We start from the raw sequence: 26,523 nt of genomic DNA, 5'->3' as shown, positions 1-26,523 counted from the left end.
GATATTTACAGAGAGAGCGCCTGAGCCAGCCGGCCCTTCCTTATTAGGAGCTCAGCTTGTTGTCAGTGCTTCTACCCTGCAGGACAGTAGTCCATCTCTACGTCTCAGATGAGACAAACAGATGGATGGCTGGTGCTAACGCCACTTAAGCTCAGAATTGACAAGAGAACTCCTACAGCCACACGCCTACACAACACTCATCCAGCATGTGTAATGGCAAATTTCTTTCATGTAAGTCAAATCAGTCATGATGTACAGTCCATCTGGGAGCAGCAGCAGATTAACATTACAGTCCTAACATACTGTAAATACATTTATGTTGCCCCGTTTCCTCGGCTGGTGTGCGAGCATCGCAGCATTTGAGCTGTTCTGCCCCCCCCCCCCCCACCCCCATATTTAGAACATCTGGCTACCAGAGAAAACAGTAACTGACAGTTCATGCAGGGATGATACAGCAAAGTGTAGATGGAGCAGAAAAACAACAACAACCAGGTGACCAGATTTCACACAAGTGAACAGTGAGTACAGAGTTTAGGATCTAACTTGTTATATTGATGTGTACTAATACCTTTTATGAATAATCTGATGGAGTATTATTCAATTTGATAATAACCAGGCAGTCTCTACAAACACACTGTTTTTTTATTAGGGTGCAGACATCCATTTAATATATTAGAAACCCAACATGTGAAAAAAGGCTACATTGAACTTTACTTCAAAAGGGTATTATTATTCAGGACTAATATTTATACACATGTAATATACATTTCTAGGCTCCATTGCAGGAGAGGAAATGACAATGAAAAACTATGAAAATAATATATTTATCAATGGCAATCAATAAAACCATTCATTGCATAATAGGCTTTGACAGAACAGCAATTTTCTAAATCATTGTGCAATGACCTTTGACCTTCAGCTATGGGTATCGTCTCCCTCCACTTAACTGAGTGAGACGGTGCTGCTCTGAAGTCATCGAGGACGAGAGAGGCCTCGCAGATCTTTTATTGCTTGGCGGAGAGTAAAGTGCTGCGGTCGACTGACCTAAGAGCATGGAGTGTGTCTGTGGTCACAAAAATAAAAAAATGTATATGGGGAGGTGCATAGGTGGAGAGGTAGGTGGGTTCAAACACTTGCATGTGGAAACAAAACAACCCAACAGAGCTTCATGGACTTCCCCCGTGTCGTCATGACGATGCCGAGCGTAAAGAGTCTGTAGCGTGTTTCAGAGTTTAAAAGAACACGCCGACACCTTCACTGCCTGACGACACGCTAGATCTGGACTGTGAGTGGGGTAAATGTGTGAGTGTGTGAGTGTGTTCACAAAAAAAAAATACTAAGTGGGAGCTTTAAGGCCCAAGCTGCCTTGTGCGCTCAGTGGAATGTGCATTGAGGAAGTATGTGATGCACGCATAGGAATGTGTGTGCACATTCGGGTTCCCATGATGCACAGTTGTAGTACATGTTGTGTTTTGTGTGTGTTCCACCGGCCGTGGGCATTTCGGCCGTCGTCAAGTCTCATGCTGCTCCTGCTGGAGCCTTTGTGCTGTCGGTCTTGACAAAAGGCCGCTAAGGCACCGAAGCTGCTCCAGCTGTTCACAGAGAGGCATCACAATCCAAGTCAAGTCTTGGTTGCTCGTATACGCAAGGACATTCTGCTACTTCTCTTCCCCCCTCTCGCTCTTTGGCACTGAGGAGGAATGTGTGAGAGGAGGGAGGGAGGGATGGAGGGAGGGATGGATGGAAGGGGAAGGAGGGGGTTCCCTGCTCTTCATGTGTCTCTCTCTCGCCCTCTCCGAGACACTCTCCCCACATCTATTTGGAGAGTTTGCTGATGACTCGAATCAGTGCTCCATTTTCATCTTTAAGACGCTGGTTGTCTGTTCTCAGGTCCACCAGAACCTGGAGGGGAAAATTCACATCACAACAAAATCCAAAATAGAAAACCAGATTCTAAATTATTATATGGTTAATAGCTTATTTTCAAATCTAAGATCATACATTATAGTTATTCACAGCAGAGTTTTGACAGGGGACAAGACAAACTGTGGTGTTAACTGGAAATATAGGATCACTTTGACCCCGTTCAGACATGGTAATAACATCTGTCCTGAGTTATTTGATCACAAGTAGAAAGCTCTAAGTTCAGATCTGAAGGCAACCAAAACTGCGTCCTGAGATCTGATCACTCAGACCTCATCGGGAGCTGGACTTGGACTCATGTGGCAACAATCTTTTCACTGTGTGAACACAAATGCGTCCTGCACCACATATGAAGAACCAAGTACTCAGCTGACATCGACTACGGATCAAAGATACTTTTAAGCTCCTCAGGGACCATACGTTGATTGATTTGTAGCCAGAACATCAACACTGATCACCACATAATTGAGTTCTATTTTTTCAAATGGCTAAAATCGTATTCCTTAGCCAAGCTGTGCACAGTGCCTTGATTCACCCAGCTCCTCCTGACTCCACTCTCTCTCGCTCTCTCTAGCTGACAGAAAGAGATACACACACACGCATCTCCATGACTTTCTATTGAATAACATTGATTTCCTGGAGACGTACTCTGACCTTAACCATAACTACTACTTGCCTAACCTGAACCCTTACTCTAACCTTAACCGAACCATAAGCTAACCTTAAAACATGTCTTCACCTTAAAATGTGACTGTGAGGACTTTCTTTAAAGCCCATAGAGAAGACAAGTCCCCATAATGTGGCTGTAAACACATCGAATCCCCCACAACATGAGTAATACCTGAACCCGCCCACACAGATAATGGAAAAATCTGCAAACTCAGACTGGGTAAAAACACCATTTGGTATTTGCTGACGTACGTGGGAAGTGAGATCAGATAACAAGTGCTCACAGGAGACGCATCCAGGAAGCATTTTAATGTCAGGTGTGAACAGACGAACTTGGCACGGTCCACTTATGATCAGATCTCTCAGGGTGGATGTGAATAACAGGTCTGAACGGGGCCTTTGCTTCTGTTGAGTTTTTACCAGTGTACCAGTAGGCTCAATACAAAGAGCCTGCACTCCTAAATGTAATTATTATTATCAATGCTCTAAATTATACCTGTAACTGCACCACAAACAAATAATAAATTCATAAAAAGTTTGAATATAAATGTTGACATATTTAAGAGGAAGCAGAGACCTTGATGATTTAATTTGTTACCCATGGAGCTCCTTCTATAGGGCCTCAAGAATGTGGATGTGAGAAGCTGAACTAATAATCAGACTCTGACATGTGGTTCATTTACCAAAACTGGACGGCTTATTACCTAGAATAAGTGCGAAACAAGTCATGTGTCAAAACCTTAATAAAGTCTGAATAAAACCAACGGTTTGTGATGGAGAACTAACAATAACGGCACAGAAATACTTTCTGTTGATACAATGAATGTTACAGAAGAGAGAGCACTTATGCATAACAGCTCTCTCTCCATTGTGCTTCCTCCATGATGCCGAACCGCACACGCTAAAGCCAAGCTAATCAAGCAGGAGCATGCAAAGTGACTGTGGCCATGATGAAAACTGGTCGTGAATATACGTCTCCTCACCTTCAACTCCTCCTCCAGCTCTGCCATTCGCCGCTCCAACATCCTCCGGTCCTGATGCCGGGAAACGTGAGGGGGGGTGGGTGAGGGGTGGGGCAGACGAAAGTGGCAAAGAGGAAGAGGAGGAAGAGGAGGAAGAGGGGGGGGGGGTTCCAGAAAAATTGAGTGAAAACTGGTGAGAAAGTGGTTTCGAGTGGCCTCAACAGACAGCAGGGGTGGCAGTAGTGAGGGCAGACGAAGCCACGGAAAACCAGAACAACATGGAACAACATCGGTAGAGAAGTGTTACCTTTCTCTCCAGATCCAGCATGGCTGAGCAGTCAGTGAGGCGCTCCTGTCTCTGTTGGACGCAAAGCAAACAAGTAATATTATTATCATCGCTACAACTATAAAGATCCTTAGAGGGGCTGTGTGCAAAAAGACATTGACATAACCATTTATGGAATTAATTTATGGATTTCGATGAAAATCAAAATCTGGCACATTTGGGGAACTGATTTCTATGAGTGTGTGAATTTTGTTGCAGCTGGACTGTATTTAAGCAGACTGTTGGGCTGCTGGCGGAGGTCTGCGCTCTACTGGTTCTAATTTAAGTGCGACTATGCCTATTCCGCTTATCTACCACTGTTTCCACAAAAACAGGATGATGGTTAAACACTAACAGTAAGTACTTATTAAGTTAGTCAAATATCAGATACCCTTTATTATCTCTTTGCTAACTTCAACCACTGATCATAGCAGAACACATGGTTCTGTAGAGGAAAAATCCCTGAGCCTGGTGTGTGAGTTTAAAAAAATATATTAATAAAGGTTTTAATTTAATAGAATAAAAGGTAATTTCTTCTTGCTGAAAATACAAAGTCTTCCTTTTAACTGTCTTGCGTCAGCCGCTTTAGATCATCTGCAGGTGATCTGACCGGGAACGAAGCGACAGGCAGGAAGCAAAAAACATGGCTGTGTTCACAAAACTCTATATAAGGAATTATACTAAAAAAGAACCAACTGGACACAGGTCATCCCTTCATCCTGCAGCTGTCTAAATCTGCCTCCTGCACACAGCATCGTGGTTGTTGGCTTTCAGATGTGCAACACTGATTGTACTCTACTTTTCATGGTGCATCGTTTGGGCTTTAAACAGGGAATTGTCATCAGTAGACAGCACACATAAATAAAAAATGCTGAACACTCTATATAGTGAATAGTTTAATGTAATGAGGTATATATCAATCTGAGGGTCGAGGTTTCTTCTCTTTCTTACTTTGGGACAAAAACTTTTATGAAAAACTATACATGACCTGCTTAAATAGGGCATAACTGAACTGGATGGATCAGTAATGTCAGTTACTTGCTTAGGTTTACAAATAGTGGCGTAAAAAATCCAGCATATGCTTATCGTAATACCAGATCATTTAAGGAGTGTGTGTTGATGAGAGCACAGGTGCATCTTCAAAAACAGTGAACGTGATAAAGACAGTAGAGTTTGTGTAGATCGGCTGATAAGCGATGGCCAGATGAACCGGGAGTGGACAAAAAAGAAAATGACGACTGAGACGGAGCCTGTTGATTCCTGGTTTTACCACTTTGAAACTCTTCCTTTTGTCTTAGCATGAAGAAGACTACTACAACAACTCAGCGTGTCTGTGTATTCACCTGTGTAGCCTTTTCCAGGTCCAACCTAGTCTGACTGATAACCCTCTGAGTGTCCTGCAGCTGAGATTGGAGCAGGGTGTTTTCTCTGGAGACGTCCTCGAACATCTGACACACACACACAAACACACACGCAAACACACACAGCAGTAAATAACTGGCACATGTAAGAGAAACACCTTCAGTGACTTCATTATCTGCCCTGTCTGCTGACCTTTTTGAAATCCTTGCTCTCAGGTTCTCCTCCCTGGGTGCGGTCATTACTGGATGCAACCGACCTGCGTGGACGAGGAGGGCAGAGTTCAGAGATACAGCTACTATCATCGACACTGTGCTGACAGAATGAAAGAGGCGATGGTAAATCAGATCAAAGGTCAAAGTCTAGAGTCGTACCTGGAACTCAAGTGTTGGTCTGTCTGTAAACAGAAGGGGGGGAAAAATGATGGCTTGAGTGTTACAGTGACCACAAACAATTATAGGTTAATTTCTAATGATTTAACATAGGCATACATTCATTTCCTGGAGACTTACCCTGATCTTTACCACTGACCCAAAATCAGCTTTTTCCCCCCAATTGGAGACACAATTAACAGTTTTTGTCTTTTTGAATGTGTCCTTCTAAGGAGATGCATTGTCTTCCATTCAATGTGGACAGCCATCCAAAACCTTTTCCTTAAACTTAACCAAAACCAATTCCTGCCTAACCCTAACTTAACCATAATTCACATCTTATAATAAGTCTTAACCAGGACCTCATGAATTACAGTCCCAATGAGGTCTACTGGTCCTGACATATTATGTTACACTTATGCTGAAAAAGGTCCTGAGGAGGTCACAAAACCACTACACAAAAATAAGTACATGTAAATACATGTACACCAATGCACACAGACAGACATATATACCTGTGGATCCAGCCCACTGCCTGAGAACTCCTCCTCTCCACTTGGATCATTGTCATCACTCTGCAGGCGACACAGACACAAGTTTCATGACTGCTGACTTGGTCTTTTCTTGTAAGCAGTGGTCTGTTCTCCATCCTGCATCAGTGTATATAGATATAAAAGATGTCGTGTGTGTTTACCTCCCCGGTCCTCTGGGCCTTCCTTCTGGCCCGAGCTTGTCTCCTCTCCCTGCGCTCCCTGGCCCATCGCATAGTCTCAGTCTCCCCTGCGTTGGCCTCAACATCTGGAACAAAGCCAGACAAGCAGTCGTAAAAACTCCAAATTGAACATCTCAACAAACGTTCAAGTTCTACATTAAGTTAGGAACATGGGAAGACGTGGTACATACCTCTCCTGTCGGAAGCCTGAGGCCGCGGAGTGCCAGCGGGTTGCGTGAGGCCCAGCAGGTCCGACTTCTGCAGGCTGGCAATACGAGACCTCCAGCTCACTTCCTGTAAACACAATATCCCCCGCTATGAAATGTCACATGACGTTATATAAGTGCAGCCAACATGGGACTATAACTAAAATAAGGCCCTCACCCCTTCCTCTCCCTTCTTCGCTTTTGCTTCCTTCTCTTTCTCTTCCTCCTCCTTCTTTTCTCTCCCTTTGTTGTCGGCCTGGTTGGTTTGGCTGGTTTTCATCGTCTTCTCCGCTTCCTGCAGATCTGTCAGCGTCACCCCCTTCATATGAAAGACAGATAACTCTGTGTTACTGACAACCAGCACCAGGTGACCACCTCCTCATCTTCCTCTCACAAGCGGGAGTTTGTACCTGAGTCGAGCGGCGGGACTGGCGTGCGTGTCGGGAGCGAGCCTTCCTCTGCGCCTCTGCCTCTTCATCCCGCACCGGGGTCAGATAAGATCTACACAAGTCGAAACAAACTTTAAGCCACGAAGCAGCACAACCAGGCTCACAATCTAAACACATCAACCCCACAATAAGACAACAGCTGACACTCACTTGCGCCTCTGCTTGGTCTCCTGCTCGCCCGTGGTCATGCTCTGAGAGATGGAGGTGGCGATGGCCGACTGATCCTTTTTCTCTGCCTGTTCCTGAGGAAGTCTACAGGAGAGAGATAAGAGCTGGCTGGGAAAAATGTTCCAGACAAACTTGAACGCAGTGAAGAGAAGAAAACCAATTTACCTCTGCGCCAAGACACTATTAAGACGGCTGAGTCCAGAGGAGCTTGTTCCTGTGCTCGCTGAGGTCAAGGTGGGGTCATCCAGTCTCTTTCCATAAGATGAGCTGGAAACAACACGAGACCCGTTGGAAACGAAAACAATTCATTCACAACAACACGTTCACATACACACAATTAGTATTTGCTGCTGGGAGTGGGGAGGGGGGGGCTGTAAAAAGCTGTGATGGCAAAGACAATCATGCAAAACAAATACAAGACGAGCTGTGGGCAGCGTGACTGACCTGTGAAGCAAATAAGGAGTGGAACTAGTGAGATCATTTCCTGTTTGACTATGAAGGCGTCGGGTGTAAGAGGAGCTACGGCTTAGCCAACTGAGAGAGAGAGAGACAGGTTGACAAGGGCACATACTGTAGGCAGCAGAAATAAAAAGATTCTGGTTTCACAAGGGAGAACAAGCCCACCTGTTGGAGTTGTCAGGGCTGTTGTCGGGAATGCTGAAGAGTCTCCGCGTGGGAATGGGCGGGACCCTGGCGAGCCTCGGCTCCTGACATCGAGGGGTGAGACCAGTTCATGAGTTACTTATGTGACCCGGTGAGAAATAGGTCTTTCTTGGTCTGTCATACTAGATTCATGCGTCATGCTGCGGTGGCCTGTACCTTGGGGTCAGCCTCGGAGCTGAGGCGGGGGCTGGATGCGGAGCGGGTCATGCCCAGGACCGTCGCTGGAGGTCTGCTGGGGTCCGGGCCGGAGTCGGCTAGTCCGGCCGTGCCTAGGGTCACGGAGCTGCCGGCTTTCCTCAGAGAGGTTCTCCAGGAGACCGGGGCCTCAGTGGTTGTGGGTTTGCTTGGCTCCTGCTACACAGCCGGTAAAAGTCAGCACCTCTGTTATTCAATCGCATCACGCAGCTAAAAACAGACATTTGATGTTGTTTGGAAAATGTCTCTCCATGTGACCTTTTTCACTTGGCTTGTGGCGGTGCTCGTTGACATGGAGGTAGGGAGCAGGCTGGTGGTGTTGCGTTTGTTGTTCAAGTTGTTTATGATCTCTCTGTTTTTCGCTTTTTCTGCAAAGAATCACATGTCAGCATTCGGCAAATTCCTTTCAGAATCATAAAACTTTGGTCTGATAAAACTATATTGTTCTTAAACACACTGCTGTCTAAGATAGTGATCAGGATCAACACCACAGATTTCTGTTAAAGTGGAAACAGCAGTCGCAGTGTCTCTCACCCGACTCAGCATCGCTCTCCGATTCGCTCTCCTCCTCCGAGCTGGAGCTGCTGGAGGCTTTGGCCTGGCTCTGAGGCTGACCCTGTCCCACATGGCCTTCCTCCTCCTCATCCTCGGCCGGGTTGCTCTGCAGGGCAGGGGGTGGGTGCTTCTCCCGCTCATGGAGACAGATTTTGTCCTTGCTGCTCATACGAGAGATAGAAGTCCTGCAGGGGCGGGGCCAAGGTGGGGGGTGGAACACAGGTGGCATGCAGGGAGCTGATCAGTGAGGGCACTCGTTCCACATGCAGCCAATTAGAGCAAGCATGCGCCAATCAACACACCAGTCGGCTGTGATGTCACTCGTAGGGCTGCTGTTCCATCACTTCACACAACAGGTCTCGACTAAATCACTTGTTTTAGATCTTTTCTTCAGATGTGGTGATGGAAACCTCACACAAGCCCTCGGATCAAACAGCAGCACAGCACCCACACAGACAGCAACGATTACTGTGTGCCAATTCCATAATACTTATATACTGTCTTTCTGTGTTTTTTCCAGTTTGCAGACACAAAATCAGAGTTGCATTATGGGAATATAGTGAATCTTGAACTGGCCTTAAACAATTTCATGTTATCATTTGAGTTTGTGTATAATAAATTTGGGAAACAAATTACCATTGTATCTGGGTATACTGGCCATTGTGGCTATTATTTCAAATTACGGAGCAGGACGGCTTTACACCACCGCCATTTTTGTCTGTGTTTGTATATTTGATTAGCGGGATTATACAAAAACTGCTGCATGGATTTCCATGAAATTTTGTTGAAGGATAGGGAATGACCCAAGGTCGTCCCTTTCTTTAACACTGAAAGATAAGATGTCTCGGGACATTTTCAAAGATTTCCCAGGGAATCATTAATGGATCTTAATGGAGCCATTTGTATTCAATTAGATATTTAATTTAGGAAAAAAAAAATATTCTTGTATCGTTAAATTAACCTTAATTAGTGGGTTTTATAGAGAACAAGATATATCTAAAGCGTATGAAATCATATAATAGTAATAATATTTCTCTTTCATGATTTTATTTTTTAACTTTTATTGCTCTGCTTTATGACAGTAGAGATGCTCTTATACGATTATCTAACTCGCAAGTATTTATCTTTGCTTCATATCAGGAAGCCATACTGATTTTGGCATCTATGTGGGATATATCTTAGATATTCCTCATTTTTTCCTGTTGTCTGCACAGTTAGTTCTAAGTATGAAAATGGGACACAGTAGTTTCAGTGTTACTGACCGCTACATCTATCCAGGTCAACGACAGTGGATAGAGGTATGGTGGTTCACAGGATAATTGGGACTGTTAACATCATGACTGCATGCACATTACTGGTACTGGGATTGCTGGGATTCAGCTGAGGTACAGCATAGCTTGTGCCCACACACACACATAAACACACGCACACACACACACACACACACACACACACACACACCCCCAACACACTGGCACTGACCTGCGCGCACGACCTGGTACCATGGAGATTTGTGGGTTGGTCTCAATAACAGGAGTCTGTTTCTCTCTCTCAGTGCGTAACTGAAAAGGAATATAAACACACATAAACATGGAGAACGTTCGCTGCTCTAACACTATCAATCATATCAGGTTTATCTAACGGAGGGAAAATGGTTGTGTGAAGGCAGACTCACGGCGTTCTGTTTCTTCTGCAGCTCCTCCAGAGTGTCCACCAGCTTCTCATCTGCGACATCTAGAGGTGTTTGGCCCTACAAGGACATTCACAGCGGATTTGTAAGTGGTGGCACAAGTAGAGGCTTCGATCACAGGCTTGATGCCAGGGAAGGGTTGTTTGTCTGCTGCTCACCACGTTGTTGACGGCACCCATATCACACATGTGTTCAGCGAGCAGGGTGCACACCTCCTCCTGCCCCCAGTGAGCGGCAGCATGCAGGGGCGTCCAGCTGTCGATGTCCGTGCTGTCCACGTCCACCGGGCACTGCAGCAGCACCCTGAGCCACGTGAGGAAGAGGGGGAAGAAAGGACGAGAGAAACACCCAACACGGGACAAGGATTAAGGTTATGAGTAAAAGATCCGACAGGAGCCAAAAAAGCCATCATTGCCGACGTGTGTCTGTGCTTGTGTGTGGACTGGTGCTCACTTCATGACTTCGATGTAGCCTTTGGCGGCAGCGACGTGCAGAGCGGTTGCCTTGGTGTTAGGGTGAGGTGTGAGAGTACCTCCTCCTGCCAGCACTGCCATGGCGTCCTGGAGCATGATCCTCTCCTCTTCCTTCCGGGCCTGGTCCACGTCTATCTCTGTGACGCACATATGAACACACCTCAGAGTTTGAATACTGAAAATCATTCGCCTCTTAGAAGATACAGAAAGACTATTCAGCATACATGTTAATTTAATACATCGGCTGTGGTTCCAGTTGCAGTCAAAGATATTACATGTATAATGATATAAAACATAAAGCAAATCTGATAATTTATTTAAACAATTATTTGTAGGAAATTATGATTTTATACTGCACATGATATCAAAAAAGTATTTTGACGATGATCATGCAGTCTTGTCCAGATCATAAAATTCTCATATAAGCATTCGTTTTTTCATATATTGTTGTTATATATTTGTATTAATATTATATTAGTAGTCATATAACTGTGTCCTGACAGTGGAACTATTCCTTACCTTGTTTTTTGATTTCAGCTTTAAGAAGTCTCTCCATGACGTCTTCTGTGGCCACGTCCAGAGGAAGCTCTCCTTCACTGTTCACCGCCCCGACGTGAGCGCCGTGCTCTATCAGGTACCTTCCCGAGGAAAAACACAGAGTGAAGAGTTTAGAATGCAGCAGAAAAACCAGGAATCATACAGTTAAAACATACAGTGAGTCCATAAGATTGAGAAAAGTCTGAGTGCTCAGTGAAAACTTTCCCAGACTCCCGGAACCCACTTAAGATGAACACACACACACGTATATACATAAGTTGACGTCACCGTTGTTCACCATCATAAAAACAGTGACGTGTCAGTGGGTTCATGGTCAACACTCACTTGGTGATCTGAATGAAGCCGCAGGACGCTGCAGCGTGCAGAGGAGTCCAGCCCTCGTTGTCCCCTCTGTTGACTTCACTCCCGCTCTCCACCAGAAACTGCACCATCTCAGCATTTTCATCTATGCAGGCCTGCCAGAGGACACACAGCCACATGAGGGATCGCTCTACAAGTGTTTGCTGTTTATTATAAGAATCCCCACTGCACATGTTTAAAGACAGAAGCCAGGCTGCACACGTCAGTCAGTCCCTGGTCCAGTTACAGTTACAGTCAGGAGGGTCTTTGACCCCCTTTGGTTTGTTGTGAAAGACAAAACTCAGGACACTTCCAAAATTGACCAAAGTCAACTACAGCACTGGCGGCTGAAACAATGACTACTGTGTCTACTTGTTATAATGACGTTCTGTTAAGTGGGCTGCTCAAGGCCCTCAAGTACTTTCAAACAGTCATTTTGTGGCGTGAGTGAATAGCGAATCCATTTAGCTGACTTTCCTGAGGCTGCTCCTGCAAAGAGCCCAACGTGATGCAAAATCAGTCCCAAGATAAATCCCATGAGAACCTCAAGGTCCTATATTATGAGATGCTGCTTTAATTTCAGCTATGATTTATGAGATAAAACACTACTTGGATTAGATGGTCCGAGGTTGTTTCACTTATGTGGGCAAAACTAAGGGTTTGACACATTTACAGTCTGCACAAGTAACTCATTCAAAACCAGATAATATAGCAAATTAATTTGTGTATGTATTTTTTTTAACAGCTGTGGCGTAAATTCAAGGTGATGCGCTCATTCTTCCATTGTGAGTTTTAGTATTTTGTGTAGGTTTATTAGTTGTTCTTTTGATATAATTTTATTTATATAACTCCAAATACCTCAAGGCACTTTACATAGTAAGGTCTAGTCTAGAGCTTAGATAAACCGAATACTCACCAAATACTTACAATAAATAAAAAATATGAGAAAAAAGGTAAAGCCACTATACTGTATGTTTTGTTTTGAAACTGTAGATGGAAATAACACAAAACAGGAAATGAGCAGAAAATCCTCACATCTGTGAAACTAAACTCACTTTTGTTTTTTAAATTGCCAAAAAAATTATCAATATCAAAATAGCTAGTTACATTAACAATGTAACTAGAACAGTGACATTAACAATGTAACTAGCTACTAACGATATAAAACTTTTGTTTTATTAAGCATTGATAATCTATAAAATACACGGGGCTGTACTGTACTTTCAGCAAAATGCTAACAATAAAGTGACAGCAGGCTCACAGTTATTATAATAAAACATCTGTAGCAATGTTGCTTAGAAACAACATTCAAACCGTCACAAATGTGAACGTCATTGTGGCGCTCAAGAAGTCAGCAGATCACCAGAGTCAATTGGATTCACCCTTTCACCGCCATTCAACACTTAAGCTGCTTTAAGACGTGCACCGGACTCCGCACATCCTCCGTGTTTTCTCTGGAGGAGGAGCATGTGTGAACGCAAATGTCCCAGTGAGACACGGACATTATCCGCCTGACCTCCTGGTATAAGGTCGGTAGAAATCCAGGAGAAATTGATGTGTGAACTCAGCATTCAGTCTGGACTGAAATGGACCAACAGACCACCAGATGGACAGAACCATCCCTGCAGCCCACAGTCACAGACATGACTGAAAATACTGACATAACAATGCACAGCAACAGATCAAAACCAGATAGAAAACAGCCAATTGAGGATTAACAATACAAATAATGGTGTCTGTCACTGATATGCAAAGCAAAGGCTTAATCCGTGCTTGTGAATGCAAGCTTACTATTTATTTTATCGGGGAATTCAAGCAGACTTCAATGTATCCTTATTTTCCTGCTTCGCTTTGTGTATTTCTTTTACATGCAACACTACCTTCACAACATGCAACGGACGAAACCTGCTCAGAAGCAGAGTACACTCTCATAAATAGCACACTTTCATGCCGTGTATTCTAATTGCAGCTCCTGTGCAGGATGTCAAGGCAGCAAGTGTCTGTACTTCACACAGAACCTCGTGCATCAGGCCGTCTTCAGCCACATAAGAGGCTTTGCTTTTGGGCTAAATCAACTTATCTCAAAGCCGCTACGAGGCTCCTCCCTCCTCCGTAATATGAGATAATTAGTCAGGGTGTGTGGTCGGAAAAAAACTAGACTAAAATATGGTCCTTGTAAGACCCTGAGATGAGGCTAGTAGTGCGGGGCCGGAGCCAAGTCAAAAGCAGGCTTCACTCTCATCGGGGGGGGGGGGGAAGAGAGCCCCCCTATGAAACAAGTGGCCGCTTGGAGCTGAATGAATGAACAGAGGGCATTTCTTGCACCCCTGCACGTTTGAAGGGTGCACATCCAGCCTCCCAGCAGACTCCTTCACTGGGTCATCAAGTGACTCATTGTGGAAGTGGCCTTTGACAACAGCAGCTCGCGCTGTTTGAGGAATGTTTTCCATTTCTTCATCCGAAATCCCTAAAGTCCCCTCCATTGGGGAATTGGCAAAGGGAAGGAGAAAGAGAGACAGCGAGGAGGAGAGGAAGAGGAAGAAGAGGAGGAGGAGAAGGTGGAGGGGGAGGGGTCAAGGAGAGAGAGCGAGTGGCGGAGAAGGCAAAAAGGCTTTGGATGCAGGGGATGGAAAGTTTGCCGAGTGTGGGCCTATATTTAATACTGGTTGCCAGGCTACCGGCGAACAACAGGGGAGAGAGGGATGGAGGGCAGGAGAGAGGGATGGAGAGAGGGATGGAGAGAGGGATGGAGGGCAGGAGAGAGGGACCACACTGGGTGACGCTCCAGCACGTGGATCGACCAGAAGAGGGTCCCACGTAACCCAAAGTGCGGGGGAGAATGTGCTCATCTGACCTGGTCATGGGGGAAAGCGACTTCAACACACACACACACACAAACTCTCACACACACAAACTCACACACACACACATACAGTTTGGCTGAAATTGAGAGGAAAGCACCTCAGATGACATCACCGCTAGACACACACACACACATACACACACAGGGGCCTGCTGAGCAACCATTCAGCTCCAGTGGGCGGATATTATAATTTTTTTAAATAAAAGCACAACAACCATCTTTTTCGTTCATGTTGACAAGCGTGTGCTCAGATGCCGAAAGTGAAATGTCGTCAACAGTGAGTTCGGCCGCAGAGCGAAAGGGGCCGCGGCGTGTTTCTGACACACAGCATCATAAAAGCAGAGGAAACAGTGCATCACCGAGGGGCTCGTGTGACAGTGATGCTGTCCAGACTGCTCGGCTGTGTTATGACTTCAGTGGAGGGGAGGGAGGGAGCTGCATTAAGGCTGGAACATGCACTGGAGGAGGCAGTGCAGCCTATTTGGGGCATAAACTGCAATATCAAAAAAAACGGAAGGTTAAAAGCACACGCAGCTGGCCTGTTGACGGCGGTGGTTTATAATCAACAGGCTCCGTGCATGCTTCCCCTTTGAGAAATGTGTCAAACTTAGTGATCAGTTCAAAACCTCCCTGATTCCATGGATCAGATGTTTTTAAGCCTCCATGAATTCATTAATCAGGTGTTAAAAAACTCCCTGAACTAATAGATCACATATTAAAAACCTTCCTGAATTCACCGATCAGATGTTTATAACCTCCCTGAACTAATAGATCACATATTTAAAACCTTCCTGAATTCACCGATCAGATGTTTATAACCTCCCTGAACTAATAGATCACATATTTAAAACCTTCCTGAATTCACCGATCAGATGTTTATAACCTCCCTGAACTAATAGATCACATATTTAAAACCTTCCTGAATTCACCGATCAGATGTTTATAACCTCCCTGAATTAATAGATCACATATTTAAAACCTTCCTGAATTCACCGATCAGATGTTTATAACCTCCCTGAACTAATAGATCACATATTTAAAACCTTCCTGAATTCAACGATCAGATGTTTATAACCTCCCTGAATTCTCTGACCACATATTTAAAACCTTCTTGAATTCACCGATCAGATGTTTATAACCTCCCTGAATTCTCTGATCACATATTTAACACCTCGCTGGATTCCCTGGTGTTTGGAGAGCCCGGCAGAGCCTGTCTGTCACCGACCTGCCTGAGACTCAAAACGACTCCAGTTTGCTGCTGTGTCCCTGCTACGCTACAGAAAAAGACAACTCCACAGAGCAGATCATCCAACCGACCAACAGGCTGTTAACCGGACTTAGCCTCCTCCACACAGGCCACAGACACCGCTGCTGCTGCTGCTGCTGCTGCGAACTTTAAATAAAGTTTTATTTTATTTACTGCAAAGGCCGCTAGGTTAAAAACAATGGAATCTTAAGACGAATGTAAACTGCGTTAACGCTTCTGAGGCTCATTAAACGAATAAAGCTCCGCCGCTAGTCAAGCGACGGTTAGCAGCAGCTCCGTGGTTAACTCTTGGGTTTGGTTAGTTCGTTAGTTAGCTGGTTAGTTAACTGATAATAATCGAACTAGTTGTTCTTAGCGGGAGTATTGTTTAACTTCCTACCTGATGCAGCGCTGTCAGCCCGTCGATGTTGGCGTGGTTGATGTCGGCTCCCTGCCGTAGCAGCGCCGCCACCTCCTCCTGGTCGCCGGCGGAGCAGGCGGCCATAAACACGGCTCCCTGCGCGAACCGGACTTTCGTGCGCCGCGTCCCGGAGCCGCTCAAGGTGTCCCGGGCCTCGGGTCCCGTCCGATCCGTGTCCGAGCCCAGCCATCGCTGCAGCTGATCCTGCCGACGCTGTTTGGCAGCTTCGGACCGGGAATGGTCAGTGGCCGCCATCTTCCCTGGTCTGTCCCGGACACATTCAGCTCATGGTACGAGCAGCAGAAGCGGAGTGGAGGGTTTGGATTGAGCCTCTCCTCCCCCGGACTGCGCCGCCTGGTGGACACTCTGTGGAACTGAAGCCGTGAACTTCAGGACGGACTTCTGACTGAGTGGCAGCCACATGCTGCCTTTAGGTGCTCCTCGGAAATGTGTCCACCAGAGGAAAGCTCTTTCTTTTCTTCTCTTTCCTTGAATCTGGGTCACAAGCGACACACTCTACACAACAAATGAACAACCGATAACAACAAAGCAAAACAAACAGGAAGCAAATAAAAGAATGAACCTCAATACAACTAAATAAGACAAATAACCCTTTCAACATGTAATTATACATATCATAATCATATAACATACGATTAAAGTACTTAGTCATAAAACTGAAGTCATTTTTCAATATTTTATGGTACAATACATTTTAATAGATTTTTTCATTACTCTTAAAATTTGGGAGGGACATTGTCACATTATATTTATATGCAAATGACATATATCACATACTGTATATATTAAAGCAGCTGGTAATAGATATTGCAAATACCATTGATAAGCTAAGCTACAATGTTAATTAACAAAGTTGGACAAATCTAAATCCACACAACCCAAAATTAAGAGTGCAGAATAAATACCTTTTTTATTACTTCATTATACATATCATGTACCCATTTAGAATCCAAATACTTCATATTGTGAAGTAGTTTTTGAGTCGAAGCCCACAAAAGGGCCGATAAAACATTAGAATGAATGAAACAAATAATGGACATATTGTTCATTAACACTCCAGAGGCAGATCAATGATATTTCCCTGACATCCCACAAGGAATTGGTACGTACTGTGTTGTACTTTCAAATCTCTGTGAATAAAAATCTACCTCAACACATAATATTTTGTCTTTGTGTCTGACCCGTTTATTTCCAGGAGATTTCTGTTTTGGCCAAAGACATATAAATAAACAGCTTTTACAACAGACAGCTGATGTGATGAGTTTTGTTATGATATGAGGGGAATCCTCTGCTGTATCTGTTCTGTTGACAGGACAGTACAACAACTGTTTACTGCTTTGTCTCTAATAAATCTAATCATGTCATTATGGCTCCAGGATAAATCCATTAAGTTAATAGATTTGTTTGTGAGACAAGAACTTCTAGTGGCCTGGAGAAGATCATATGACATGACACGGGGGGGGGGGGGGGGGGGCTCAACAATCTCTATTGGTTTTATCATCACAGCTCATAATTTTTAAAAAGATAACTTTTTTGATCATGACAACAAATAAAATCCAGATTTGAGGCATATGTCATATTTCCATTCATTAAAACTTCTTAATTATATTTCGCCTGACTTGGTGATATTAAGACTCCACACCTGCTCCCTTGTTACCTTGGACCTATTTTACCTTTTCAGCTGCCGTCAAACCCTGAACCCTCACGAGAGCTGCATTATTTGTGCTTCGTCCTCATGTCAGCAGTGGATATTTGTCATTTGGATGGGATCATCTGGACACCTCCCAACATTTCCTCCAGGTCCCTGATCCACTGTTTGATTACTGCTGTGTGTACTTTTCTTTACAAGTTTCAGGTTTTCTGGGTAATGTGAGTATCACTGTTGTGTAACTGATCTCTGAGAATCTACTGCAAAGAAAAAAGCTGCACTTACTGTTAAACAGTGCCAGTTTATTTCACGATCACAATAAACATGTTACATTCACTTGGCATTTGTTTAATTGAAGGTTAAGGCACACGTTGTGGCTTCGATCATACAGTTGTAATTTCTCCTAACATACAAGACAAATATTTGACCACAGCTAGGTTATTACCTAGAACTTGAGTGACGTCATAAAGTGACCTCGAATAAGAAAGTGCAATTCAGATTAACTGATTCTTTTGACTGATTAATCACAGTTCACATGTTGAAGAATTTGTAGCAACATCAAAATCAACAAAATCAAAAAAAAATTCATCAATGCAGATTTAAATTTAAAACAAAGTAAATCAAGACAATAGAAACAAGTTTTAAGAGAAAACAGATAAAGGCAGTCTTGTGTTTCTCATATAAATAAGTGTAAAGAAATATTAGACTTTCAAACAAACAACAAACATAAAAACATAAAGATTTCTCAAAACAATGCATTGACATGTGCATATAATAAATGGAGTAACTATCTGTGGCAAACAGAGTTTCCCTCCTTCACTGCTTGTGTAGCAGAGATTCATCACCAGAGACAAACGCTCTGTTTAACTACTAGTTTGAGTGCATTCCACCCGAAACATTCACACTCTACTATTTTAACCATGCTACTTCAAGTGCACATTTTTGTTTGTAACATCTTGTAATTCAAGTTTTACAAGACTGTCTGGGTGAATGTGGTACGTTTAAATGCACTTGTGTATGCCTGCAGACATGCTGTGTCTGAGAGCTTTCCTGATTGTAGTTAAAGACTTAAAATACTGTATAAACACTGTAAATAGGGTTAATTACTACCATAGCTCAAACGTCTCTAAACATCAGGGTGTAACCGGATATTGAAATTGGATTTTAACTATTTAAAAAGTGTTCCTGGATGTAGAATCTGTCCGACTGAATCTCAGAGCAGTAGCATCTGCGGCCGAAGCCTAGAAGCTGCTGATGGCGTCTCCACTGTCGGCAGCAGTTGGAATATTTAGACAAACTCTGTGCATTGTGAGGCCCTCTGTGACGAGGAGGGATGAAGAGCTTGTAGCTGGTGACGTCGGTCCATTTTTCATTGAGCCTTGCAGGTCCATGTTTGTAGACAGAACTCCAGTAAGCTGAGTCTTGTACTGGTCGAGACGCATGATGATATCCTGGACTGAAGCGTTTCTCCCATTCACCCAATCGGGAAACAGGCTGGTGGAGCTGAACTGGGACGGAAGCGACTGGCATTGGTGCAGCTCCAGTTGACACGAAATCCTGGAGTAGATTTACAAACATGCAGAGATGTGAATGAGTAAAGGCGGTTCAAACTCTCTTTTCGCCCATTAAAAAAAGTACGTGAAATAGTTTAGTCACACAGCCAACATTTTGTATTATTATTATAAGATAATAATAATGTGATTTCTGTGTGTGCTTACTTAATATTTTTTCTGAGCATACTGTGATTGGTATCCATTATAATTGTGATAATTATGATTAAAATGCTCCTACCATTTCATCTCTAAAAACCCATGCTGGGAAATGCTTTTAGAGGCCTGGCGAAGAACATGCTGCAGGAGTTTTGATATCTGCTCGCGAATCCATCCCACATCTTCCTGCACATCTGGCAGCCACTCCAGAAGTCTACACATGGGAAATGCAGCTGTTATTCAGTAGGCACAGAAGGCCTGTACAGTAATTTGTGCCATTTCAATGTATTTACTGCAAATACAACAACTGCTACAGGGTAGTCAGCTCCACTAATCTGTAAACAAACGTCTATAAAAACAGTGCAATGGCTTTTGCCTGAACCAACTACACATGCACACCAGTATCCAAAAGTCTGAGACCACTTTTCTTTAAAAAGAGCCTGTAGTATTATTCTGAGTGCATGTCAAATATGTACTCAGGGATTGGAACCCGGTGTAATTGCGTCCTTCAGTACCTGAGAGTCATGGACACAGCAGACTCCAGAGGGAGAGTGTAGGGGAGCATCATGGCCGACGCCATCCTCATAGGAAGCAGGTTGCTAAGTGACTGCACCAGGCTCCTCCTCTCAGTACAGGCCTCGACAAGAGCTACAGAGAAAAGAAAAGAGGAGTCGAGTGGTTACTACAACTAGTCACAGAGGTAACCAGCTTCTTACAAAACTATTCATGGCCGGAAACAATGCAACATTTGAAATTAAAAATAGTGTGATTTTTTTTAATTGCAAATTTCGAGGTCATAGATACATCAAATACAGTTTTCGAAACAAAAAATCTGAATTTGAAAAAAATTATTTTACTTACTAATGGATATAGCAAGTGAATAAACAAAACTCGACAGAAGTAGCACTGAAAGAGTTTCAGTTAAATGAAGCTCTGTTGTGCTTTTACCTTTGTGCAGAGCTGGTGGAAGGTTCGCGATGATATGCTCCTCGACTGAGGAACTTCTACGAACCATCACTACTTTTTCCTCTAAATGTGGCTTTTCATCTTCAGCCTCCTTCTCCTTATGAAAATGCTTGTGTCCCTCATCATTAGTGAGCAGGGGCCTGTCTCTGAGTGGTCCATTAAAATTCAGCAAACCTGAAAAAACAAATCAAGTTCTTATTAATCTGTGATTGCTGGTGAAATTACATCTAATTAGCCAGCAACTTAACAACTAATAACAAATCTTAGTTTGCTTTGACATGCTGTTTATGTGCTTAATACTGAAAATACTAAATAAAGGAAAAAAATAAACAAATCAACATGGGTAACAAAAGCCTAATCAAACGTAAAAGTAATGGATTGATTTGGTGACTTGGGTTCACAGGAAAGTGTGATAAGTTATCATGTTCCAACAGCCCTGTGTGTGCAGTACTAATATTTTCTGGCCAGTGGACAAAAGATCATTTAAACAAAAACAGCATTGGAGAAGAAAAGAGACAAAGAATGATTCTTACCATTCCTCTTTAAAAAGTCCAGAGCATCTTTGTATCCCTGTTTACACATGGCCTTCATAACCTGCACTCAAAACAAACAATAATGCATCTTTCATGGGTCAGAGAAGTCGACTGAGTTTTCTCCAGTTCAACTGAGCAAATCAATTTTCTGTGTGTGTATGTGTGAGACCTACCATTGGGTCTGGAGGGAAAAGTGCTCTAGAGACTCTGTAGAGGTTGGTGAGGGTGAACTGGATGCTCGTGTTGGTGAATCGCAGCTCGTGTATGTTGGTCGACGTGTCTCTGGGGCAGATGTCGCTCTCTCCGGAGAACGGGGACACGGTGATGGTGTTCTTCAGCTCGTACTGAGGCAGGTTATCCGAGATCCCTCCGTCAACATATCGCTGAATGACAGCAGATACATATTCGTCAGACTAAACGTGATGGAGGATGCTGAACTAGAGTTCTATCATTACCAGGAATTATTGCAGTGGCATCATCGCCTGCATAGTGATAAATGTTTGTTTTCAGTGAAGCTGCTGAACTTTTAAACCCGGAGGAGGCTGCCTATGAGTGTCAACAAATAAGACCAGGGTGACATCAGTTTTCTTGTATTTGAGGCACTGATGGTAGAAGAGAGGACATAACAACCTTAAAGTCTGAGCCAACGTGGTCCCAAGCGTAGACACGCATGTGTGCTTTTAAAACCCATCACAAAGGCCACAGAGGGAGGATGGCAGTATTGCTGGTAGTATTGCTCAATGACATTACCCAGAAAACCTCTGCGCTGGAAAACATGTCCAGTGAAGAATACAAGTTTGACTTCCTTCTTTAGTTTGAGATCGCAGGCAAACAGTAACTCCGGAGGAATTTCATAATTATTGTTTCCACACGTGCCGTTCAGAACAAACACATTCTTGAGGAAGGGAGGGGGCTGACGGGGGCCGTTACAAATGGGATGGGGGGGGGGGGGCAACAGATGTAACAATAAAACACAATGAGAGAAAAGCAAAGCAGGAAAGCAGACTGGCCATTACACCTCTCCAACAATAATACCAACTGTATAAGTAGTTCTTAATTTAAAACCAATGAAAACCATTGAGGTCATTTATTTCAATTAGCTCTAAAATAAGTGAAAACTGCTGACTAATAGTGTATTTTCTCACCACGCCTTGTAGTGTAGGAGGAATAAGGCCACAATAGACTGGGATGTAGGCACTGCAGACACACGCCTGTTTAACAAAAAAGAAAATATAAGACACATGAAGAGACAAAATAAGTGGATAAAAGAAACAGCTCTTGGATGCATTATTGGAAGTGGGCTCACACCTTTAAACAGAACAGAGGAATAAAATTAAAACAATTACACTGTAAATGATGTTTGAATGATACGTACAAACGATATTTAACATTATTCAGTATATTTGATATCGTCATTTGTTTTCTCTTTTAAGTAAGAACCCAATAACACAGTCTAAAAATGATCAGACAACAGTGAGCAGCTTCTTCCATAACATTTTAATGTCTTCAACTTGTTCTGTCTTAACAAATGTCCAAAACCCAAAGATTTCCAGTGTACAGTGATTTAAAACAGAGAGAATCCATTATATGTCACATTTGAGAGGCTGAAATCAGACAGTATGGCTTTTCTGCTTGATAATCTGCTAACTGTTTTCACACATCATATCAACGTTACTAATAATATTTTCTGAAAATGTTCTTGTACACAATTGGAATCTGAAAGCAGCCCCAAGATACTGTCACCTTAGTAGTGTTGCAGTGAAAAAATCTGGCCTTTCCTTGATACCTAATATAATACATGCCGACCACTTCTTCTGCAAAGCGTTGTGAAAAATCATAAGACCTAGCACGCACCTGTATCACCTCCTCCTTGTTGTTGTAATGAGACACTAGGACATTTTCTCCATCTGCCACGCGGGTGAGAGAGATTCCTAACCGCCCATTGGCTAGATGGTGACAGTCATCTGGCAGAGTGCGGCGCAGCATGAGACGCATGATCTTCACCAGATTAAAGGAGGGGTGCATAGGTCCGAGGAATCGCTTTCTCGCCTCTTTGGCAACATCGATGATGCTCGCACCAGCCTCTCCTGTGAAAACATGAAATAAAAGTTTATGAGACAGTTGAGAACTAAATGAAGGTCGAAAGTAACCACATGCGATTGCACATGATACGATAAAGACAAGATAAAGGTGAAAGGTGAAACTTTGTTCATCCGGACGATGTGGATGAACGAAATTACCCTAACCCTGAAAATCAGGAATTGTAGCTTGAGTCTTGTGTATTTCATAGTAAGTATTTTCTTCAACTAAATATGGAAAAAAATATATTTACAGAGTCTACAATTATCATTTTTTACAGATCAATCCAAAGGATATGATCCATGTTTACTTAAACCTTATCTCCATTGTATGGCAATATTTAAGAAAGCTTTTCTATAAGAAGAGCACCACTGAACTAAAGACGTCTTAGTTGGCATGCCATGTAAACATAGAAATGATTTGGTAATGATATTGGTCTTTATCCAAGATTGGAATTTTGCACTTTTCTTGATGAACTTTATTTCCACTGCCTAATGTTATTGTATTTATTGCACTCATCTGTATCTATAATTGAACAAATGTGCTTATGTCTGAATGAATGAACTGTCTCTGTGACCTTTAACCCATTTCATCTCCTTTGTATCCAAAGACAATTTTCCAAATTTACAATCAAGATTTCTATTCAAAAAGTGATCTTATATTAATATCTGACGCTGCAGGTACTAGTTACAGTTCAGATGACCATACAGGACATTTTCTCTGTTTATTAAATTTGACACAGATCAAACTACTGATCAGAATATAACACATTTAAATTGATCTCATCGAAATGAAGCTTCAACATTAAAGTGCAGCGAGTGTGTCAATGATATCATGGACTTATTCCTATTCTTGTAAAAAGATGAACATTGAGTCCACTTTACTGATAACGCACAGTATGTTTACATGTTCTGTGTAATCAGAGTACTTCTTCAATAACTAGTTATTACACAGAAGCCTTCAGGACCACATGTGACCTTACTTATCCTCCCCAATACCTACCGAGACACACTCCGGTGACCAGAGCGGTGGCGGTGAGAGCTCCGGCCGAGGCTCCGTAGATGTGCCGGGCGTCCCGCACCAGGAACGGGGCCTGCTCCAGCAGACAGCTGGCCACCCCGATGTGGTAGATCCCGAGGAAGCCGCAACCGGCGAAGGAGATGTTCCACGGGGAGTCTATCGGAAACATTCCGTCGGCCGTCCGCGGCATGGTCCAGAGAGGGTCGTTGGTAACTGGGGCAAAGTTCACGCACACGTGTTCACCACAGAAGAACTACAAGTGATCTCACTTCAGAAGTTTGTCCTGCTGGCGCGTTTAGCCGCAGAGCTAACAGTGGAAAACACTTTACTAAATTCACATCATTTAAAAACACTGAGGAGGCTAAAGATCGTTATCAAGTGTCTTCATGAAACTTGTCCTCAACTCGTTTAATAGAAACCCAGTGGAACACGGGGCGTTATTGTTGTTTTACCTACTTGTTTTGAGCATTAGGAGGAGGGCGCAGAGGATTCGGGCCAATCACGATCGAGGCCGCTGATGACGCTGGCCGATCGAAAGTGTAGGCTGTGACAACAAGACCAGTCACAATCGCCGCCACCGACACACCCTGGAAGGGAAAAGAGCCGACACTCAAAAAGACTGACTGCTGTCAATGAGTCTTTCCCGGAAGAGAGACATGTTTAGTTTTGTCTTTTCTAAATGTGTCTGCCTGTTTGTTTCTTTGTGTCCTCAATGGGGTTGTCATGGAGAAGAATGCTATGGATGTATGCGCAATACGAGCGAGATACTCCCGTTTGCAGATAGATTTAAGTAAAACAACAACAGTGTTCACTTCTTGTTGATTTGTTGCAAAAACCATTATTAAAATGCCAAATGATTTCCATGAAAGGACCTGGACATCATATAAGGTTCGAGAAGCTGTCTCTAAATCTGTCCTAATAATACAGATGCACACATCGGGCTTCTTGGCAACATCCTGGTTACAAAACATTAAAGGTTATTTCACAACAGACAGTGAGGGGATTACAAAATCTCCTGCTCAAGAAACAGCAACAATAACACTTAAATGTCTTTTGGAACTGGAACTCTGACTCCAATAAACTATTCAGAGAATCAGTCTGCAAATAGTCACCTTCTGTTGGCAGTGATCCAGTTTCCGTTGGGGACATGAGTCCTAAAAGTTCATCTAGATGTCAAAGCAACAATTCATTGTCTTGAAGAGGTGTCCCTTACCTCATCAAGTTTATATAAACTTATATAGACTCCTGTATTATTATCTTAATTTGTGAATCCTGTTTCCAAATCTAGCTTTCAAGTCATACATATTTTCATTCTTATTGTGCTTACATTCCTTATTATATTTCCACCAGCCAACAGACACACAGAAAATCTGACTAGGAAAATAATGAAGCTCCCTCATCTTCTGCTTTTCTTCTTAAGAGCTTGGAGGGTAAACATGGTGCACAGGGTGGGGTGGGGGGTTACAATGAGAGGAAATGGTGGACATTAAGTAAAATAATTAAGTATTTCAAATGCGTCAATTAACAAGACCTCACCTGGATTCCCAAAAGGGATGTCATTCTTGATGAACACCTGTAAAAAGTGTCTCATAAGTTGAATTATTCCTGATCAGGAGCTCTGAGAGGCTGGGAGGTTATCTGAGGAGATGTTATTTGTTGTTTAACCCAAATAGCTCATTGTACTACTCTTGAATTATTGTCTCCATGATAACATGGTTTCCACAACAGAGATGAACTTTTGACATTTTTTAAAAGATGAACTGTAGTTATTGATGATAAGTTAAAATTCTGGATTTATAGTTTTGCCAAAAATCCAATGTAGATACAGAAACAAGTAGCAAAGTTAAAATACATCTGGCATCATTGAGCACTGGAATGGCCCTTGTTATTTTGTATAATGTTATAATAGTTATTTTATTTTATTATTATAATTGGTAAAGTTGATGATATAAAAGGCATCTGACACCAGAATAGGATCATCTACTTTCAAAATGAAATATGAATTTGAAAAGGAAGGCTTTAGGCTACACACATCGAACATGTTAACTTACAGATGAATGAAATATTTACAGTGTGAGCCACGTGCAGATGATTTATTTATTTGAATTTCTCTCAGGTATCAATCAGATCAAACAGCGCCACCCGCTGGCCTACCCGGGACCTACAGCGACGAGACACGCTGAACACAACGGTCCCGCCCTTCAGTGAAACTTTGGCGGCGCTTGAATCGAGGCGCTCGGTGTTTGACCCGGCAACAACCGTACGGGCGGGGTTTATCCCCTTTGGCCACAAACACTAGAATATACTCCGCCCGTCTATGTCCGGTGAAGAAAACAAACGCCCACTTGTGACACAGGAGCTTCTTTTGAAAACCCTTCGTGCTGACGGAAGTAAACGAAG

General features: G+C 43.1%; 2 protein-coding genes across 6 annotated transcripts; both read right to left on the bottom strand.

Annotated features, from left to right (window-relative positions):
• Positions 1-624: 624 nt before the first annotated feature.
• zmp:0000001167 (protein phosphatase 1 regulatory subunit 12A) lies at positions 625-16,505 on the bottom strand. Of its 5 annotated transcripts, none has more exons than XM_062390016.1 (25): positions 16,127-16,503; positions 11,603-11,733; positions 11,240-11,358; positions 10,701-10,857; positions 10,406-10,550; positions 10,233-10,307; positions 10,040-10,119; positions 8,537-8,742; positions 8,261-8,370; positions 7,964-8,158; positions 7,769-7,851; positions 7,589-7,678; positions 7,310-7,411; positions 7,127-7,228; positions 6,938-7,028; positions 6,706-6,846; positions 6,513-6,615; positions 6,304-6,407; positions 6,125-6,184; positions 5,613-5,635; positions 5,434-5,497; positions 5,223-5,327; positions 3,862-3,912; positions 3,576-3,626; positions 625-1,902 (listed from the first exon to the last, which is right to left on the bottom strand). In XM_062390016.1, exons 1-25 carry the CDS (start codon positions 16,400-16,402, stop codon positions 1,816-1,818), a joined length of 2,751 nt encoding a protein of 916 aa, XP_062246000.1. In that variant the 5' UTR covers positions 16,403-16,503; the 3' UTR covers positions 625-1,815. The 5 variants fall into 5 exon arrangements, with proteins under 5 accessions (XP_062246000.1, XP_062246001.1, XP_062245999.1 ...); XM_062390017.1 differs by having other exon boundaries at positions 7,964-8,161; positions 8,537-8,718; XM_062390015.1 differs by having other exon boundaries at positions 7,964-8,161; positions 16,127-16,502.
• A 1,592-nt stretch (positions 16,506-18,097) lies between these two features.
• On the bottom strand, positions 18,098-24,562 carry pnpla2 (patatin-like phospholipase domain containing 2). The gene is made up of 9 exons (XM_062390268.1): positions 24,106-24,562; positions 22,879-23,111; positions 22,170-22,235; positions 21,198-21,407; positions 21,025-21,085; positions 20,474-20,665; positions 20,041-20,173; positions 19,608-19,739; positions 18,098-19,373 (listed from the first exon to the last, which is right to left on the bottom strand). The coding sequence occupies exons 1-9, from the start codon at positions 24,311-24,313 to the stop codon at positions 19,058-19,060; spliced, it is 1,551 nt and encodes a 516-aa protein (XP_062246252.1). The 5' UTR covers positions 24,314-24,562; the 3' UTR covers positions 18,098-19,057.
• Between the last annotated feature and the right edge of the window lie 1,961 nt (positions 24,563-26,523).

Source organism: Platichthys flesus, chromosome 6, assembly GCF_949316205.1.
Source record: "Platichthys flesus chromosome 6, fPlaFle2.1, whole genome shotgun sequence".
NCBI lineage: Eukaryota > Metazoa > Chordata > Actinopteri > Pleuronectiformes > Pleuronectidae > Platichthys > Platichthys flesus.
This window is presented reverse-complemented; position numbering and strand designations above follow the sequence as displayed.